The following is a 14,474-nucleotide window of genomic DNA, read 5'->3' as shown; positions in this document are numbered from 1 at the left end:
AAATGCATAGCTGGAAATAAGTCTTGTTTTCCTGGGGTGTCAGCATCATCAGAACAGATAGTAGATGGTAAGTTGATAAGATTGTCTTTAGACTTTATAAAATGCTTCTAGAATGCTGCATGTATTGCTCTCACTGATAATTTCTATAGCCCCAGTATAAAGTTATATTGAGTATTTTCACTGTAAACCTTTGTAATTGTGTAACTCACCAAAACAGGAAAAGCAGCATTGATTAAGGTAAAGTGCTTACCCTGCATACAAGAATGACCCACTGAAGGTGACTGACATATTGTGTAGCATCAAAAGACAGATTTTGTTGATTGCATTCCTAACTTCCACCAGGAATGAGAGACCAACACATGAACAGATCCCATCAGTTTTGGATTCTGGAGGGGAGGGGATAAAAATCCTTGACAAGAGGAAACTGAATTTCTTTTATGCTGTCTGGACTCTGAGGGGCAAGGATTCCTAAACATAAGCATAGAGATCCCCATGCTGGTTGGCACGGGTTAAACCTGAAAAGACATTCAGTGCTGACAGACTACTATCTCTCTGTCACCTTTTGAAACCATAGACTGACCTCCCTTCTGTGTATATGTTGCCTGCTTTAAGTTATAAATAACTTGTTTCTTTTTCCTAGTTAATAAACCTAGAGATAGTTTATTAAAGGATTGGCTACAGGTGTTGTCTTTGGTGTAAGATCTGGGGTACCAATTGATCCTGGGTAAGTGACTAGTCTCTTGGGACTGGAAGCACTGTGAATATTTTGTAATTTTGGTTAAGTGCCAATGTATCACTAAGTCCAGCTTGCTTGGGTGGAAAGATAGACTGGAGAGCCCCAGAGGAGTGTCTGCGACTCCATGGTAAGACCGGTACAGTGATCCAGGAATTCACATTTGTTACCAGGTTGAAGTCTAATTATAGAATATACCGCCAGTTTGGCATGTCTGCCCTGTTTTTGCACTCCAGACAGTGTGACACCATGGTTTGAGTTTGCATTCACAACCTGTAAGAACACTGAATATTTTACAGTCTCCAAATATTCTGTATTTAATCGTGGGTCTAAAAATGAACAAAACAAGCTTTTTACCTTTAAATAATTCCTGCCCTTCTGCTATAAGAAGGGGATGGGGGAAAAAATAGCAAACTCCAGTAAAACACTGAAAAAATACATATGCAATAATTGATGCGTGTTTCAAAGGAAAAGTTATAGGATGGTACACAATTCAGTAAGGAATTAAGGACACTGAAGATACAGATAGATGGTGTAAACATGATATAGCACATTGATATTAACAGGTCACAGTTACACTGATAGTAACAACTAAAGCCAAAGTCTGGTGCAATAAATGAGTTTGTAACCAAGTAGCAAGCAAATTATTCACAGGGCTTAGTCTGGCATCTTCACTGAGCAGGGATTTCAGATATTTGTGTTACTAGTGTGACGGGTTGGATCACAGAAACCCCCTCAGAGCTGCCACCTGATGTGCCAAGACTACTTCTGCCCCTGCTTTCCTGCCCAGTCAACCTAGGACTCCAGCACCCTGCCTGGGTTGAGCCAGACCCACTAGCCTGCTGCAACCCAGACCCAGGTCTGAACAATGTCCCCTAACAGCTGTAGGCTCCAATTGAAAGAAGCTTGCAGAAATGTGCATGACTTTAACACTCAGATGCCCAACTCCCAATGGGGTCCAAACCCCAAATAAATCTGTTTTACCATGTATAAAGCTTATTCAGGGTAAACTCATAAATTGTTAGCCCTCTATAACACTGATAGAGAGATATGCACAGCTGTTTTTCATCCCTCGTCCGTCCGTCCCCCCCGTATTAATACATACTCTGGGTTAATTAATAAGTAAAAATGATTTTATTAAATACAGAAAGTAGGATTCAAGTGGTTCCAAGTAGTAACAGACAGAACAAAGTGAATTACCAAGCAAAATAAAATAGAACTCAAGTCTACATCTAATCAAACGGAATACAGAAAATCTCACCCTTAGAGATGTTTCAATAACTTTCTTTCATAGAGTGGACACCTTCCTAGTCTGGGCACAATGCTTTCCCCTGATACAGCCCTTGTTCCAGCTCAGGTAGTAGCTAGGGGATTCCTCATGATGGTTCCTTCTTGTTCTGTTCCACTCACTGATATATCTTTTGCATAAGGTGGGAATCCTTTGTCCCTCTGGGTTCCCACCCCTCCTTCTCAGTGGAAAAGCACCAGGTTAAAGATGGATTCCAGTTCAGGTGACATGATCACATGTCCTGTGAGACCCCCAAGCCTTCATTCCTCCCAGCCTGACTCACAGGAAGGCCTGCCTGCAAACAGAGCCATCCACAGTCAATTGTCCTGGTTGATAGGAGTCATCAAGATTCCAACCACCATTAATGGCCCACACTTTGCATAACTACAATAGGCCCTCAGAGTTATATTTCATATTTCTAGTTTCAGATACATTTATACAGATAGGATGACCACACTCAGTAGATTATAAGCTTTGTAATGATACCTTACAAGAGCCCTTTTGCATGAAGCATATTTTAGTTATATTATATTCACACTCATAGACTCATAGATATTAAGGTCAGAAGGGACCATTATGATCATCTAGTCTGACCTCCTGCACAATGCAGGCCACAGAATCTCACCCACCCAATCCTGCAATACACCTCTCACCTATGTTTGAGCTATTGAAGTCCTCAAATCATGGTTTAAAGACTTCCAGGTATAGAGAATCCTCCAGCAAGTAACCCATGCCCCATGCTACAGAGGAAGGCAAAAACCCCCCAGGGCCTCTTCCGATCTGCCCTGGAGGAAAATTCCTTCCCGACCCCAAATATGGTGATCAGCTGAACCCTGAGCATGTGAGCAAGATTCACTAGCCAGATACCCAGGAAAGAATTCTCTGTAGTAACTCAGATCCCACCCCATCTAACATCCCATCACAGGTCATTGGGCCTATTTACCATGAATAGTTAAAGATCAATTAATTGCCAAAATCATGTTATCCCATCATACCATCTCCTCCATAAACTCATCAACATACTTTTATAAAATCATATAGAGTGTGTCACAACTATGTCATAGTTCACTGGGCCATGAACAAAATCATTTTGTGTTAGTGCTTTTGTTCAGAGCTGACGTGTGACGATTATATGGTTTGTTTGCTCTTTTGCTTCAAGTAATACTATGTCTCTACGGCCCATTATAGAAAACATGTCTTATAGTGAATGACTCAAGGTGCTCAATTCATTTAACTTAACAAAGAGAAGGTTAAAGGTGACCTGATCACAGTTTATATTTACCTGTGGCCTTGGAATCTATGAAATACTAAAAATAAATATTAAACAGAACTTAACTACAAACAAACAAACAAAAATCTTGAAGGTTAAACCACGATATACCATTTAAAGAGATCTTTAACTACAAACAAAACCCAGAAAATTCCTATATATATACAAACACACACATATATCACACACACAAAACTATGTTTAAAAGAACGTTATTTAGGTTGCAAAGTCAAATCCTCAACTGTTAGGAAATGCCAGTATTTAGGTTGCTAGTGCTACCTTAATTCAATTCTCTGATGTGTATTCACTATGATATAGTCTTTAATTACATATTCTTTTTTCCCCCTGGACCCTAGTCTTGACCAAATGCACAGGATTGATTGTGGTCAGTGAATGAGCAGAAATTCATTCATGTTTTCTTTCCTACCTGAAGCGTATTCCTTTGTATGAAGTGCACATTGATAACTGTGCTGGTGGAAAAGAGTTTCTTGATTTTAAGGACCGACAGGACAGACACTATGGAGCCTCAGAGGAGTGCATCTGGGAGTGAGCCTCCCAGCCTGGGCAAACAGATTTATCCTACTGGGGCTCAAGCTAGCATACTAAAAATAGCAGTGTGGATGCCAAGGCTTGGGCTGGAGCCCCTGCCATGCACTGTGCATAAGGCTGCGGGTCCACTGGATATCCAGGTTGAGGAAGCATCACTGCCCCTGATTCAAAGAAGAAAGCAGCTGGCCATCAAGGAACCAGAGAGTGAGGAAATCAGAGGAGAGGCATGGCAGTCCATAACCATCAGAGGCAAGAGGACGAGGTGGCATTTTACACAGCTGTAGACAGATGAGGATGGGCAGGCTATGAGAACCAGGAGGAATTCCACACAGCTAGAAGTTTCCAATTGATGCCACATCCTCAGCATGGAAAGGGGAAGCTCTCTCTGATGCTCTAGCTGATTGAATGGAAGGGAGCATTGTAAGAGACATCTGTCTGAGCCCAACCCGTAAGAAAGTCAAGCTTGCCCTCCCAAATACCTGCATCCATTCAAGGAAGACAACAATCCTTGTTGGAGATTCTATACTGAGAAGAACGGAAAGACGGTTCCACAAGGGCCAGGCAGATGACAGCCCTCCCAGAACCAAGATAGGTTTCTGAAGTCAGTGGGGAAGGATCCACTGGTGAGGCTGCCTATTGGCACTAATGACACTGTTATGGGGCACCTCACAGATTATCGATGACTTAAGGGACTCAGAAGGGTGCTGAAAGAGAGGAATGCCTGAATGATCTTTCTTGGAGATCCTTCCTGTCCTATAAGCAAAGGAAGATTCTAGGAGTGAACTGCTGGCTAGGGAAGTGGTGTACAGGTCTGGCTTTGTGGATTATTGGGCCACCTTCTATGGGAAGAGGGGTGGCTGTAAAGTTTGGATGGCCTCCATCTCAGTACAAGGGGAACCAGTCTTCTAGCTAGGCTGGCTTCTGAACATGTTGTCTAGAGTAGTAAGGGGGCAGTGGGATTCACTAGGGGACTTATGTGCTTGGATCGTTCACCTCCCAGGACAGTGCCTTAATCACTGTGTTAACAGGTATTCTAGGGCCGGGCTCTTTCAATCTCCCCCGTCCACTTTGTATAAATAATTAAATAGAATAGCTGAAAGCCCATGCTGTTATGTGTGTGTGGCATTTGGGCCAAGTATTCCACCAATGCAATGATTGCTTGCAAATTAGCTGCAGAATAAGGGTGCTGATTGGTTGAGTTACTTTTGATATCACAGTTGTCTAGGCCTCTTGGAATGGCATAACTGTATGCTGCACAGTCAAATGGTATAACAAGAACCAGTGGCTAGAAGTTGAAGTTGGATCAATTCAGACTAGACGTGAGGTATACATTTTTAATAGTGAGGGTAATTAACCATTGAAACAATTTATCTTTCATGGATTCTCCATGACTAGCAATGGTTAAATGGTTAAATAAAGATTGAATTTCTAAATCACAATAGAAAAAACATCGTGATGTACATTCTCTAGCTAACACAGAAGTCCTGTGGCCATCATTACACAAGAGTTCAGACTAGATGATCACAACGGTCTCTTCTGCCCGCACAATCTATGGATATTTTGTTTTCCCTTTTTTCAATGTGTAGCTCTCTGCCTTATTTGCCACACACTGTTAATACCCTGCTCTGAAGACAGAATTCTTCATTTCCTCATGCACTTTTCTATGGCGCTCATCACTATAATATCTCAATGCTTCACAAGCACTGATTAATATATTTTCACAACACTCCTATATGATGAAGGGGTATTATCATCCTATTTTACAGCTGGAGAACTGAGGCACAGAAAGATTAAGATCAGAACTATCCACTAATTTTGGGTGTCCAATTTGAGACACCCACCCATTACATATAATCATCTGGCACATTTATATGGCTGCCATTGACTTCAGTTGCAGCTGAAAATGCTCAACACTTCTGAAAGACAGATTCCCAGAGTCTAAAGTCAGAAAATGAGGAATATTGACCAACTGTGAACATTTGATACCATCACACAAGAACTCTTTGGTACCGATAGAATCCAGTTCCCCACAGCAACATTCAACCACCTTAACTCTGCCTCTCTTTTCTCGCGATTTCCTGTCTCATTTACTACACACCTTCCAACTTCTGTAACCATTAAAGCAAGAGTCTTACAGATAACAAAAAGAAAAGGAGTACTTGTAGCACCTTAGAGACTAACAAATTTATTTGAGCATAAGCTTTCGTGAGTACTCACCGTAGCTCACGAAAGCTTATGCTCAAATAAATTTGTTAGTCTCTAAGGTGCCACAAGTACTCCTTTCATAGAATCATAGATCAGAAGCTAGGAATTGTAGAAAATTGATAAGGGACCGCGACAAAGTTGGGGATTTTTGTAGTGTTTTACATGAATAGTGTATGCACTCAGTTTCCCTGTGTGCTGCATGTTTAACAAGGTGGTGGGAGAGGGTTTGTTGTTGCAGAGGACCAGGTGTGAATCTTGCCTGGCAGCCGCGACCCCCAGACAATGGCCTGGAGATGCGCAACCCTAACAACTGGTGACCTGGTGACTAACCCAGCTCGGCAATCAGTCGGTTCTGGCCAGTGGGAGGACAAAGGAGAGAGGACCCTGCTGACCTGACCAACCAGTTCCAGCCAGAGAGGAACAAAAGATGGAAGAGAGAGGGCCCTACCATTCTGTTTACGTGGGACAGAAAACAAAGGACAGGGGAGGAGCTGTTGGGGCCAGTGATATAGGATGCCTCGGCTGGAAGGCGGGGGCTGCTGGACTGGGTAGAGAGTGCAGTCAGAGCCCGCCTGGATGCAGGAGAGACTTAGATGTCCTGTGCTGAGGGACGCCAGGCCTGAGGGCCCGGAGAGTTTCCTGTGCTGGGTTCAGATGCTCAATAAACCCTCCTGTTTTACACTGGTGGAGAGTCACTCCAGTCTAGAGATCAGGGTTGCATTATTCCCTCTAGGTGTGGAGGTCCTGGGGGTCCAGAGCCAGTGGACTCCCTGTGGGGCCCATGGCGAGAGACAGGAGTGCTGAAAGCTCAGACAGAGAGTGCAGTTCCAGGAGGTGGAGGGGCTTAACCCCTGAGAGAGAGCAGACCCCCGAGAAGGGCTGTCACACTGAAGGGGGTTCCTCCCAGGGACTGTACAGAGCTGAGAAAGAGCACAAGTCCTGTGAGTCTGTGAAGGGACACAGAGATATACGGCCAGCAGAGTTAAGGACAATAAGGAGTTTTAAAATATATTAGGAACCAAAATGATCCTGACAAAAGTCCTGTCCATTACTAGATGGAAATGGTAGAATTATCAATAGTAATGGAGAAAAGGCAGAAGTGTTTAATAAATATTTCTGTTCTGTATTTGGGTGAAAAAGAAGCTGGCGACTGTCTCCTCATATGGGGATGATAACACTCTTTCCATTCCACTAGTATCTCTGGAGGATGTTAAACAGAAGCTACTAAAGTTATACACTTTAAAACGAGCAGGTTCAGATAAAACTCTTGGCTGCAAGTTAAAAGAGCTGGCTGAAGAGCTCACTGGACCGTTCACGTTGATTTTCAGTTAGTCTTGGAGCACTGGAGATGTTCCAGAGGACAGGAAGAAAGCTAATGTTGTGCCCATTTTTAAAAAGAGTAAATGGGATGACCTGGGTAATTATAGCACTGTCAGCCTGACATCAATCCCAGGCAAGATAATGGAGCAGCTGATATGGGACTCGATTAATAAAGAATTAAAGGGAGGGTAATGTAATTAATGCAAATCAACATGGGTTTCTGGAAAATACATCTTGTCACACTTTTTTTTTACGAGATTTGTAATTTGGTTGATAAAGGTAATAGTGTTGACATAACATACTTAACCCTCTGTAAGGCTTTTGACTAAGTACCTTGCAACGTCTGAGAATGATATAAAACTAACTGATAGGCCTCAAAACAGGACTGTAAACAGGGAATGGGAGTGGCTGTGCTTCCCGTGGGGTCCTGCAGGGATCTGGTTTTGGTCCTACGCTGTTTAGCATTTTTATCAATGACTTGGAATAAAGCAAAATCATCACAGATACGTAGTAAATAATAAGTGGTAAATAATAAAGAGGACAGCTCACTGATTCAGAGCGATCTGGATCTCTTGTTAAACAGTTTGCCAGCAAACACTATGGCTAGAGGTAAGTGTATACATCTAGGACCAAACAATGTCAGCCACACTTACTGGATGAGGGACTCTATCCTGGGAAGCAGGGACTCTGAAAAAGACTTCAGAGTCATGGTAGAATATAAGCTGAACATGAGCTCCCAGGGTGATGCTGTGGCCCAAAGGGCTGATGCAATCCTGGGATGTCCAAACAGGGGAATCTCAAGTAGGAGCAGAGAGGTTATTTTAGGTCTATATTTGGCACTGGTGCCACTGTTACTGGAATCCTGTGTCCAGCTCAGGTGCGCACACTTCAAGGAGAACGTTGACAAATTGGTGAGAGTTCAGATGAGAGACACGAAACTGATGAAAGGATCAGAAAACCTGCCTTAGTGATAGACTCAAGTTCCTCAATCCATTTAGCTTAGCAAAGAGAAGGTCAAGGGGTGACTTGATCATGGTCTATACGTACCTACATGGGAAACAAATATTTACTAATGGGCTTTTCAATCTAGCAGAGAAAGATCTAACATGATCCAATGGCTAGAAGTTGAAGCTAGTCAAATTCAGAGAGGCAATAAAGCATACATTTTAAAAGATGAGTGTAATTAACTATTGGAACAATTTACCAAAGGTTGTGGCGGATTCGCCATCACTGACAATTTTAAAATCATAATTGGATGTTTTTCTAAAAGTTCTGTTCTAATAATAATTTTGGGGAAGTTCTATGGCCTGTGGTATACGGGTGTGTGCGTGTCAGACTAGATGATCATAATGGTCCCTTCTGGCCTTGGAATCTATTAATCTAATGGGCACAGACTTTTGTGTCTGTTCCCTCCAAGCTTGAACCCTTCTGATCCATCCCCTCCAACCTGTCCCTGTTCCATTGTGGTCTCTTCCCCACCAGTCTACTCCCAATACCTAGTCTCCTTCCCTCCCCCATGCTCCTTGTCCTAATCCACTCCTCCACACTGAGAGCAGAGGAGAGTCAGGCTCCATGCTTTCATTTATGGTGTCTGGTGCTGGTCCAGCCCAGAACAGCAATTAAAGGGAAAGACCTGCTCTGCCCCCAACAGCCTCAGGCTGGAGCAGCCTCAACGCAGGTGAAGTCTTTTGGAAATTTAGCTGCAAAGCTCTAGCAGGTGTCCTCTGAGCATGCGTAATCTGCTGTTTTTCAAAGTCTGATGACTTGGTCAAGTTTGGGCATATTTAAAAGGGCTGGCAAAAGGCAGGTCCCCGATATAAAGGCCAAGTCCCTGCCAAATTTCGAAACCCTACTTCAAAGAACAGGGGCAGGAGAGGTTCTAAAAGAAAAGGACATCAGAATTTAATATGGGCACAACATATTTTTCCTTACCCCTGTTCCTACAGCTAAGCCATTTTGGCTGAAGGTCTTTAAAATAATTCTGCCTGAAACAGACACCCTGGGTGGAAAATTTCAGCCCAGACAGTCACAGTTTGGCAAAAGTGATAAGAGATTGAAAATAGCGTCTTCTAAAAGGAAGTGTCAGGCAGCCTTCACACTAGTTGGTGCTGTCAGCCCCACCTATAACACTCACGTATCTACATTAACAATCTTCTCCCCACATACCCAGGCGCACACAACCAAGCTATGTTAAAAAAGAATGTTAAAGTTGCCAAGTCAAGCGCTCACAAAGGAGGAAATGCCAGACCTTAGTTCAGTCCCCTAGTGCATTATACCACCTTTAATTATATAATATACAAATGCTCCCCTGCCTCGTTCAGTGCACTTTTAAATGGAGAGTTTCGTTATATCAGGAAAGAGATCACAATTCATGTCAACAATACACCCCCCCACCAGTCACACCAAGTTCCTTCAGCTACTGCAAGTGATATGTTCCCCGCGTGCGAGTCAGAACTCACCCTGGGATGTAGTGAGGTTCGGGGGTGAAGAGATGGTGTTTCAGTGGGGCTGCCATTGTCGCTCAGCATCTGTGCTTGGGTCTTCAACTTACAGGGGGCAGCTGCTGGGCCGAGGTGAGGGCAAACACCATGGTTGCTGTGGCAACCATTGTGAAGCTGCCATAAAGCCACAGCAGCAGCAATGCCAGAAAATTGAATACGCTCATAATTAGGCTGCATACCAAACGAAGCCCTGTACGTATCGGTTTTCTGGACCAACGTGTACAACAGACAACTGGCCACGTTCCGAGGTGAGTCTAGGGTCTCTCCAGGATGGTGAACGAAAGGGCTTTTCTTAGACTTGAACTACCGTACTTGAGTTAGCATAATACGTTTGGAAAGCCCCCGAATACTTTGGTAAGACACAGTTTAACACCTTTAAAGTTGTGTTAGCAGGTTGTGTAGTAGCCTATGTCATGTAGCTTTCACCTATATTGCAAAATACCCAGCTAACATGATTGTGAAGTTGTTAAACTGTGTCTACACGAGGTGCTTCAAAGTACTTCAAATCATGTTAGCTAACTGGATTTTAAAAAGTGCGACCTGTAGCCTAGCCAACATAACACACAAGCCAGACTAATGTTCCACAGGCTGTCCCAGTGATTTGTGCACTGTAAAAATGGCCTCTCTGGCCATACAGGCAACTTTCACTACTCCAGGATCAACCTGGCTGAAAGTTACCAGTTTAAACTTCCCAAAGTAGCCATACAGGATTGTGATGGGACAACTGCCCCTCACTGGTAATGTAAGGGGTTAAAGCAACACTGGGGAGGCTATATGGGAGGCAGCCACTAAGGAAAAGACTTGTAGTGCCAGCCAATTAGGAGAAGGTTTATTGGAGGAGCCAATCAGGGCTAGGCTGGCCCATATAAGAAGAGGCTGCAGAGCAGGGGCAGTCACTCCCTAGAGTTTGAGGGAGGAGGGCTGGCTGCTTAGAGGGCTGGAGCACCATGGACAGAGCAGTGCTGGGCAGGGTCAGCAGAGCAGGAGAAAGCTCCAGGCTGACGGCTGCCCAACTGAGACCCTGATACCAGGGCAGAGGAGGTGCTGAGGCTGTGGGGAAGTGGCCCAGGGAAGGAGATGGCAGACTTGGAGGAGGGGCAGTACGTGGCTGCCAGCTATAGGGTCCCTGACTCAGGGACCCTCCATCCCTTGCCCCCGCTGGCCACTGAGGGAAGTGGCCAGTGCATGGACTGCAGTCTACCAATGAGACGAGTGGCTAGAATCTGGACCGCAGATTGCCACTGAGGCAAGTGGTAGGACTGAGGACTGTCGGTCCCCTGGAAGGCGAGAAAGAACTGAGTGGGGCACAGCTGGAGGGCTGTGTCCAGAAGAGGATGATGTGGTCTGGGGAGCAACACAGGTCCTGGTCACGGAGACAGGAGTGACAACTGGTGAGACACCACCTGAGCAGAGTGCACTGGCAACACCGAGCTAATTCCCAGGATGGCCAGCAGGAGGTGCTGTGGCGGTGAGTCTATGACACTCACTACTTTTGGAGAACCACTTCCAGAGCCATCTGAACACTGGTAATCAGTCTGGATCTATAGTGCCTATTAACAAGAGATCCCTGGGGCTGCCAGCCACAGACAACAAAACTCTGACTGCTTTTTGGGCCAAGGCATCAGCAATTCAGGGCCTTAGCTTCTGAAATCAATCACAGAAGGTATACAATGGGATTTCAAAACAACTCGCTGAACAGATAATTGCATGCACCAGTAGCCAGAGCTGGGATGAAATCAAGGGGTGGAAGGTGGTCTATGAGCAGGCCAAGGCAGTAGCGGTAAGTTCAGGGGAGCACAGTAGGTGTCCATTTTATGCTGCATTTTGAAAGACTGACCCATCACGAGCACAGAACACTGAATGGACATGGCCTGCACTTGAGGATGTTACAGTCAGAAAAGCGATCAGCTCTGCTACCCAGGCCAAACCTGCTGAGCCCTGCAAGAATCACACCAAGCTTGCCAAGACCCTCGCGAGTTAATGAGAGACATGCAGGCTGCTCCACTTCAGGAGACAGAGCTTGAAGAGGACGTGCCATCCCGACCCAGTCAGTCCTGTTTGTTCGTAATATCTCTTTTCTTGGACATTGTGGACATGTTGTGAGTGTTCAGACAAAGCTGCCGGTGGTGGCAGTGTTGTTATGGGGAAGTTCTGGCTCTATGATAGGGTGGAAATGTCCACCTGTCTCTGTGGTTCCCTCCACCTCTCTGGTCATTCCTGCTCTGGTTACTGTGATGAATATGGGAATGAGCTAATAAAATATTACAGAAATCTGTATGACCTATCCACTTGGCATGGCTATCCCTTGGGGAATGTGGGGGAGGGAGAACTGATTTTTCTCCCAGATGCATGGGAGATCAGAGAAGGTATCTGAGACATGGATCCATTAGGGCTGTGGGGGTGGGGGTCAACTCATTTGAATGGAACACCCTACCGAGATAATGGAAATAGCACACCAGGTATTTCAGCCGGAGTTCCCACAGTACCCTGCTGCACATGGAACTCTGTCTGGGTTCCCAAAGGATCCTGCAGGGCCCAGGTCTTGGAGGTCTCTTGCTGTGCTGTCAGAGTCTTCTCCCTCTGAGACTGGGCCAATGCTTCCAGCAAAACCAAGCATTGTTCCCTCTGCCCCTTGGCTTCCACCTGTAACCAGGCCAACTCCTGCTCTACTCAGACCAGCTGGCTAATGACTTTCCCTTGGTATATGTTGGACTCGTCCAACTCTTGTTGGCACTTCCTCAGCAGGTCCCTCACATCTTGGGCATCATGGTCTCACCACTGGGCTCTTTTCCGGTGTCTCCTTACCCTGGCTCCCAGCCCCTCTGCTTTCTTTCCCATCTGGGCCCAGACCCTCTCAGTCCTGGGTCACTCTCAGGTCTTTCCCACATGAGGGCTAAGTAACCCGCCCAGTCTCACCCCAAGATTACGGGCCACGCCAGGTCCTTGACCACACCAACCTGGAATCTAGCTCTCCGGCCCTGTACCTCCAGCTCAGATTCTGCTGTGGGATAGATTCGGGTCTCTCCATGTACATTGGAAACGTAGTGGGAGGTGTCAGTCCAGGCTAGTTGCCTTCACCTGGTCCTCCCAAACCACGGTGTACCTACACCCTGAGTCTAACAGGCCCTTAACTACCATTCCTCGCAGCCTGTCACTACCCCTTGGTCAGGCCACCCTCATCTTTGGCGTAGACCCCCCCCACTGATTGGTCCCACTCTCACAGTTTAAAATAGTCACATTCCATTACTGGGCAGTTCCTGGCCCCATCTGTAGCAGACTACCAGGTCTCCTAGCTCCTTCGCACTAGTACTTCCCATAGGCTGCAGGGCTCCCCGGACTCCTTGCAATTGCAGTGCACCCTTTGAGTCTAGAAGCCTTGGGCCTTTCCCCCTTGTGAGCTTCCCTGGGCCACCCCCTGGTGCACCCCTCTCAGTTTACCAGACAGCTTGGGCCATTCCTCTCCTTTGACCTCAAAGTAGGCCTCAGCTCACTTGATTGCTTCCCCCACTAAGGCTGGCTGTAAACTCCTTACCCAGCTGTGCCCCTCCTGGTAGGACCTTCATGAATTGCTCTAGGACCACCTGATCCAGGAGCTTCTCCACCAAGCTGATCTCTGGACAAAGTCAGCGCATTGCCAGGCCCCGTAACTTCTGCGCCAGAATCCGTGCCTGCTCCCCTTGCGGGAATGATGCTGTCTGGAACTTGTGCCTGTACGTCTCTGATGTCAGCCCTAGCCAATCCAAAATGGTTGCCTTCACCACTAGGTAGGAACTTGCCTGCTCATTGCTTACCACCCAGTAAGCTGTCTGTGCCTCACCCATCAGGAACGGTGCTACACAGACTGCCCAAGTTGACTCTTTCCAGTCTGCTGCTTTGCCACCTGCTCAAAGGTCTGAAGGAAGGCCTAGGGGTCATTGTCTGATCTGAGTTTTGCCAGGCCTGGAGCCAGCCAACCACCAGTTCCATCACCGACTGGGCTCTTGGGTGTGGTGTGACCCGACCGCCTCTGTATCCACTCCTGCTGGTTGAAGTGGATCTCCTGCCACCATTGTTGCACCACAAACTGGACCTCCTGTTGCCATTGCAGGTTCTCCATTAATTGCATCAGTAGGGCCTGGGTCAGCTGCTGCTGCCCCTGCATAGCAGTCTCCTGATGTTGCTGGCCTGCCACCAACAGGAATATCCCCTCGTCCATGGCCATGTGCCCCTTGTTGATCAGAGGTCAGTCCAAAGGATCCCACTTCTGGTACTAAATGTAACAGCATGGCACCCACCTCTCACGCATGCCCCTTCTGGTTAGGTGTGTCTGCAATATCAGGCCATCCCCTCAGGGCTTCCTCCCTGGAGGCAATGGTTTCACTCTCTTGGTCTACTCTGGCCCCAGCTGGGCCACTAATAGTTCAGTTCCCCTTCTGGGGGTCTCTTGCTGTCTGACTGTAGGACAGTTCCCCACTGGGCTATGGGGGGACACCCAGGCCCACCCACTACTCTGGGTTCCAGCACAGGGACCCTAAGAATAGCAGCCACATGCCATCATGTCCCTTTAACTACATTGCTTTCAGTTCCCTGGGCCACTTTTCCGTGGCCCCAGCCTTTACCAAAGCTTCA

At 46.2% G+C, this 14,474-nt stretch overlaps 1 protein-coding gene across 1 annotated transcript in view; it reads right to left on the bottom strand.

Annotated features, from left to right (window-relative positions):
• Positions 1 to 14,067, bottom strand: part of CIMIP2A (ciliary microtubule inner protein 2A) — a 62,427-nt gene extending 48,360 nt beyond the window's left edge. Inside the window, exon 1 of the mRNA XM_073314808.1 lies at positions 13,868 to 14,067. Within this exon, the coding sequence (XP_073170909.1) occupies positions 13,868 to 14,067 (200 nt within the window). The remainder of the gene's footprint in view (positions 1 to 13,867) is intronic.
• Positions 14,068 to 14,474: the final 407 nt, after the last annotated feature.

The sequence above is a fragment of the Lepidochelys kempii genome, chromosome 16, assembly GCF_965140265.1.
Source record: "Lepidochelys kempii isolate rLepKem1 chromosome 16, rLepKem1.hap2, whole genome shotgun sequence".
Lineage (NCBI taxonomy): Eukaryota > Metazoa > Chordata > Testudines > Cheloniidae > Lepidochelys > Lepidochelys kempii.
Note: the sequence above shows the minus strand (reverse complement) of the source record. Positions and strands in the feature narration are given on the sequence as shown.